Below are 6617 nucleotides of genomic sequence, written 5' to 3'. Positions count from 1 at the left end.
TATTTGTCTCATTCAACTTAAGTTATTTGGGTAATAATGATTTTCGATGCTTAGAATTTATTAAAAAACCATTGACTATCCTTAGATTTTATTTAAAAATCACAACTTTGACACCCATGGTGAAGATGGCACTTTATGTAAATATTGGTTTCTAACAGAAACGATTCTGTTAAGTACGAACCATACATATTTCTGTTTCTTTCAGGTTACAAAATCAATTTTTTTTTGCGATTACCATACAACATTTAAGATGCAGAATCACTCCAAAAAAATAAAAATGCAAAAAAGTGTGCTAGCCCCAAAATCATTTTTAAAAAAACAGAATCGTTACAGTACAGAGCCTAAGCTACTCAAACGACCCTGTTGCCTTACTTGTTTCCTTTTTAGCCGCCTCCTCTCAACACTGACCTCTCCACTTTCTTAGCAGCAGCCTATGTTACCTGGACACGGCCGTTGATACTTGATACAACTTGGATGCAACAAAGATTCTACTTACAACATTCTTATTGGCTTCCACAAATTGTCGGACATGGGTGCTGCTCATTATTTGAAGTGTCTATGTAACATAAGATCAGTTTTAGCAGCTATATGATGAAGAATGTGTAATATGTTCATGGTAACTATCACCGCAGGAAGGCAGCAAGTGCAATTTCACATCAATTTAACCCAATTTTGTTATTAATAAAAATGTATTAACTTAGATGAAGAAATAAAATCCATAAGTAGAGCCAATGTTAATGAGTTAGGAGTACTCCCAGTTAGTAATGCCCTCACATCCATTCACATACTCTCTCAAACCCCAATTTGGTTGCCCAAGCTAGACTAATGGTGGTCCAGGCCTCTAAGGCCTAGAAATGAATAACACATTCCTTCAACAACCTTATGAGCAAATATCTCTGTCATGATAGGTAAGCCTCCAGGGACTTCTAACTGCATAAATGGACCAGCTAATCATACAACAAGGTCTCCACCCACTATGAACAACTGCATAATATAGTCTGCAACCAAAGAGTTTAGGCCCTTATTATCTGCCGCCACCGAGTCAACAACTCCATAGGCCCTGAATGTACTCTGAGACTCTGCAACAACTTGTAGCATATCCTAAATTACAGAAAGGGACTGGATTATCAATGGAACAACCATCAAAGTTGAGTTTGATGATGTTCTAGGAAAAGTAAAGGGGGTGAAGGGGCAGGGACTGTAATACAGCAATGTGCTTTGAGGACGACAGAATTAGAACAATGTAAGCTCAGAAATCCCAACCTTTCCGAGTCCATTTATCCAACTTCAGTCATAGTTGGAAGAGCATTGGAAACTACTAAAGCTATAACAAGTAATGAACCAACAACAAAGTCATTCACCCAAAAAAAAAAAAAAACACAACTTTGTTAAATCTTCAATGGTGAAGTTTCAAGATCGTCATAGATTCCCTCTCCTCATTGTAGTTAATCATAAAAACAGAACTTATCATAATAACATTCCGCGGATAGAGCAAAATGAACACATAAATACGTACTCATGTTTGACTCATCAGCAGAGCACAACATTAAGAACGGAAGCAGACAAAACCACTGAATAGAGGAAAAAAATACTATTGAACGCTCAATCTTACAAAGAAGCAAGAGCAAAATAAAGAACTGAAGAACAAAAACCTTCCAACAACAGAACCGAATGCACACAAAGAATCAAGAACCAAACAAAGAAGGAAAAAAAGCAAAATTTTTCACTCACTTTAAGCAAGGAAACCAAAAAGCTCAAACCAATGAGGACCACAAATGTATGTAGAAAAGGGGGAAAGCGTCAAGTGGGTATCTACCAGAATGAATATAAAACGAAGAAAAAAAGTTCACCTATGACGATTTCTGCTTGCTTCGACGATTTCGCTCCTCGGAACTTACCCATTTCACTAGAGCTATCACCAACCTCAACTGTGTCCTGATTCTTCCTCTTACAGGACTGCAAGGGCAAGAAAACAGAACCCACCGAGGAACCCAATTCATCATCTGATTCTAAAGAATCCAAACCCTCTAATCTCGATAGAAAAGAAGCCTTTGGTCTGGTACTGCACATTTCACAGCTAGTATTGCCTATTGCGTTAGAGAAAGTACACGCCTTGCAAGACCGTGTTAATGGTGAAGGAGAGGGCGAGGAGGGTGACGGATTAGACGACAAACAGATTTGGCAAGACAAACTATTCGATGGAGGATTGAGGAAAGTACACTTTGAGCAAGCCCAAGACATGGTGAGAGAGGAGAAGCAAACTTTTTCTCTTTTCGAAGAAACCAAGTAGAAAGCTACAGGAAACCTGCAAACCAGTCGAAGTGATAACTGAGAACATACTTCTTTTGGGGTCTATATTAAGAAAAACGGAGAAAACCAAAGACATCCCAATCCCATTCAAATCGGCTTACCGCTTTTTCGGCTCGCCTATTCTTGAGAACTGGGAAGTGCACGAATGGCGGCTACATATCATCGCTGTTGAAAAAATGGGAATACGATCCGTCGAATCGGCCAATTTGGATGGTATAAAGGCATAAAGGATAATAAAAGATTGGTGAAATAGGAGGAGGGGGAGGGGGAGGGGGAGGAATGAGGGACATTCCACGACAGAAAACTTCATCCCATTATTTACTATTGAAAAATGACTAATGTGACCCTCATGGGTTTGTACGCATAGGGTGTGTTCTTGAATAAAAAACACTTGTCCTAATATAAATATGGGAAAAAGAATCATGTCCGTCTTCATTCTCTATACCCAGACACATGTGGCGGGTTGTGAAAAGGCGTCCCTATCCCTAGCAACCCACCCCCTATATCTGGGCGTGGAGAACACAAGCAAACATGGTTCTTGTGCCTAGCTTAGTAATTGACCCCTATACTAGCATGTTGGCTAACCACATTGCATGTGGGAATATTAATAGGGGTGGGGTGGACATTTTGCCTCCTTTTGTATTTGAAAGCAAGTACTACATTGCCAAATAGGCTTCTTTTCTCCTAATAATATATGGGAGATGATTCTCTGGGCAAAAGAATGGTATTCTACACCCTCTTACAAATATATTTTTTTTTTCATTTAAAAAATAGTAATAAAATAATTCCATGTGAGAGGGCATGTAGTACACCTCAGGCTCAAAGAACCTTTTCCTATAATATATTTACATTTCTCACAAAATCCTACCGAATATGATAGGACTTTGAAGAAAGGTAGAGTGAGATAATTTCCCTACCACATAAGCAAACAAAATACCATAATTAATACATTTTATGCATATTATCTGTTAATTTATCATCCCATGCAAACAAACAATTTTATTTTTTTAAATTTCATGAAAAACCTTCAAAATATCCCACCCCATTATTGCTGATCAAACAAAAAAAGCTTAATGATCAGTCCTGATTATGGATGTTCATGTCGATTATAAAATTTATGTGACCGATTACAGCTAATTCCAATCCGATTTAAGATTGATTGGCACTGATTTGATTTGATCCCAATTCTGATTTTCATAACCTTAATACGCATGCTCTTGCTTTAGTTTTAGGCTTTGGGGTGATGTAAATGGATAACGGAATATCCTAATTCAGGATCCAAGTATAGGGTCATAGGAATATTTCTATTATGATTATGATTTGTGTTCTCTGAGGACATGAGTTTCTCCGCACCCATGGTGAAGAGGGAATCTCCACATCCAAGAGTAATTGATTCTTTGAATGAATTAGTTGAAAATTTTGTGGTTATTTGTGACACTTTGTTTTATTACAGTCAAGTAAATACTTCCATTTCCAAGGCTTTCCTCATCCTCGTCTAGTGTGTTCATTTTCAAAGTTTGAAAACCATCTTCCAATGACTGCACTGAAGAACAACATGAAATCTAAATTTAGAACCATGAAAATTTGAAATAAGTGAAACTTTAAACCTTAAACTATGAAATGTAATAAATTTTAAAACTTGAAATCACTATGGTAGAAAGACGGCGAAAGATTTTAAAAATGACAGACTATGGAAGTAGGAGAGAATGAAAGAGATGATGAACTTATAACTATTAGAAAGGTTCTGTTCAATACCAAAATTAACTCACTAGATTTGTGACATTTATATTATCCCTTTTTATATAATATAAAGATGTCCATGTGTACCAATTTAAATGTTTTATATTAAAACATATGTTCTATGATCTGATATAAGAATTTATGAATTTGGCTCATACTAGTATGCCAAAAAGTGTAATATTATGGTTTGGATGTATCATTGCTCAGGTGGGGCATCGTTGATTGTGCCATCAATACCACAAATCAGCTCCAACAAGTTAGGATTTTCATTTTCTAATCTTTTTTTATTTTTTGAGTAAAAAATCACAAGTGGATGAAGTGGGGAGAGACAAAAGTGTTTAGGATGTAAATTTTCATTAAATAAGGGTCAGGGTGGTCATTTCACCAATCAATGAGTGGGCATACAGGTGCATAACAGGGTATTTTTTTTTTCATATTTTTAATTTATATTTAGTGCGTGTGCCACTACGCTAGGAGTGCACAGAGCATCAATAACGGTGATTTTTTAGATTTCATATGGATAGCAGTCATTTCGACCCCAGATCGAAATCAAAGCCTTTCCAACCCATCCAGCACACATTGGACAATTGGCAACACTACTGAGCTCATTGGCTCGATGGAGAGGATCTCATTCCCTTTGTGTTTGGGTACAACAGCCATGTGATGAGGGAGTGTTTTTTTCCCTTTATATTTATTTAAAAAAAAACAATAATTAATAAGAACCAATTATATATAGTTAGGTTTTTTCTTTAATGATTATATACAGTTAGTTTAATGTTCATATATTCTAATCCTTGGTGAATTCAAAATTGGAAGGATAATAGAGGGTCCTTAAATTTCAACCACATATTCATACAACATGCACTCTAAACTTTCTCCATTAACCTTCCTTGGTGTGTGTGTTTTCCACTATAAAATATTTGTGGCAGATCTGAGCAACAGAGTGGCATGTTTATTTGTCCTTTAAATCTAGAGCTGGGCTTGTGACACGCCACTTACAAAGGTCATCTACAGATGATATCTAGAATATGGTGATTTAAGTAATGCAGCTCTCCCACTAAAACCTAAAAGGGCTTTCCATATTGGCTTTCTGTTGTGAAATAACTCAAAGAAAGTGGTTGAACTTTGAGAGCAGCAATAATAAACAACAGCACAATGGTATGAGAAAGGTGATGACTTTATATGGGGGAATAGTAGTGAGCCTTTGTGGTTGTCTCAACATATTGGAGGGGTCTCTTTTCGGGTTTTAGTATTACATGTTTCAAAAGAAGGCCAGGACAGTTCAAATTTTGATAGATGGGGAGTTTGAAAACTATAGTTGCAGGGATAGCAACCAGGCAATATTGAAATCAGCCGATTCAACTCTATCGATTCCGATCAATCTCAATTCTGCATGTACTGAGTCTAATTGAGTTAGGCTAAATCCTAGCGACTCCTATTGATTTGAATCGAAATCAGTGGATGAGTAGTACCCGATTCAAAGTTTCTCTACTAGAGTTCATCTACACCTAGAGGTCATGGGTTTGAATTAAGAAATAGCCTCTCTACATAGTGGGGTGTAAAACTGTATATTATGACTCTCCTCAGACCTGCAATGGCAGGAGCCTCGTATACGCTAAATACAATCTTTTTTATATGATGAGTTAGTAAAGCGTCTCCACGGTCTACCCATGTGAGTTGTGCCTTTCGCTCTATTATTTTCAAAAGTTTCATTCCTTTTCTTTTCTTACCAACCAAACACACCCTAAAAGGACTTTGTGCATTGGCTTCCTGTTGTGATTGTGAAGCAACATATTCTTCACGCAAGGGAAAGTCAAGTTGAATTTCAGTAGTAATAACAAACAAACAGCACAATGGTAAGAGAAAGGTGAAGACTCTGTAAGGGTAAAAAAAAGATGCCACTGGGATTTTTGTGGTTGTTTCAATACATTAGAGGAGCCTCTTTCCAGACTTTTAGTATCACATGTTTCAAAAGAAGGCCAAGAAAGTTCAAATTTTTTATAGTTTTGAGTTCAAATTTGAATACTATAGTTGCAGGGATAACAGTTAGGCAAGATGGACAAACCCACGTGAAGAAATGATGATGGAAGATAATCATATATAGAGGGCTAAAAAAGTGAAGATTGAATAATTAATAACCAGGGTTTCGAAAAAACAGAATCAGATCGAGCGATTCAAATCAACCTAGCTCGATCCCGATTCAAGCCGCTTCGACTTGGCCTCTTTGGACAGCTTTTCTAGGATAATGTCTGATCCTGGCTCTGGCCAAAACCCTGCGCTCATGACTGGACAGCATATATTTAGCTGTAGTTCTAAGCATCAAATAATGTTTCCATACACACTACACATCATTGCTTCAGCCTCCCATGCCTTTGTTCTTATTTCCACCAATCCATGTCCATAGCCTCATAACCTCTGCAACAATTCCACTTCTAAAATCACAAATGCATGCTATTGTTTATTTTTTCTGGGGATATGATTGTCCTTGTCCACAAAAGTTAAAGAGAGATTCAAGCAAGGGAACATGTGTGTTTGTCTATTGGAAAAACTAACTGTAAAGTTCATCA

General features: G+C 37.0%; 1 protein-coding gene across 1 annotated transcript in view; it reads right to left on the bottom strand.

Moving 5' to 3' along the window:
• Positions 1 to 2569, bottom strand: part of LOC122093170 — a 5165-nt gene extending 2596 nt beyond the window's left edge. The window contains exons 1-2 of the mRNA XM_042663447.1: positions 2412 to 2569; positions 1851 to 2305 (exon numbers count right to left, since the gene is read on the bottom strand). Of these exons, the coding sequence (XP_042519381.1) occupies positions 1851 to 2305; positions 2412 to 2473 (517 nt within the window). The 5' untranslated portion in view covers positions 2474 to 2569. The remainder of the gene's footprint in view (positions 1 to 1850; positions 2306 to 2411) is intronic.
• Between the last annotated feature and the right edge of the window lie 4048 nt (positions 2570 to 6617).

The sequence above is a fragment of the Macadamia integrifolia genome, chromosome 11 (genome assembly GCF_013358625.1).
Source record: "Macadamia integrifolia cultivar HAES 741 chromosome 11, SCU_Mint_v3, whole genome shotgun sequence".
NCBI classification, from domain to species: Eukaryota; Viridiplantae; Streptophyta; class Magnoliopsida; order Proteales; family Proteaceae; genus Macadamia; species Macadamia integrifolia.
Note: the sequence above shows the minus strand (reverse complement) of the source record. Positions and strands in the feature narration are given on the sequence as shown.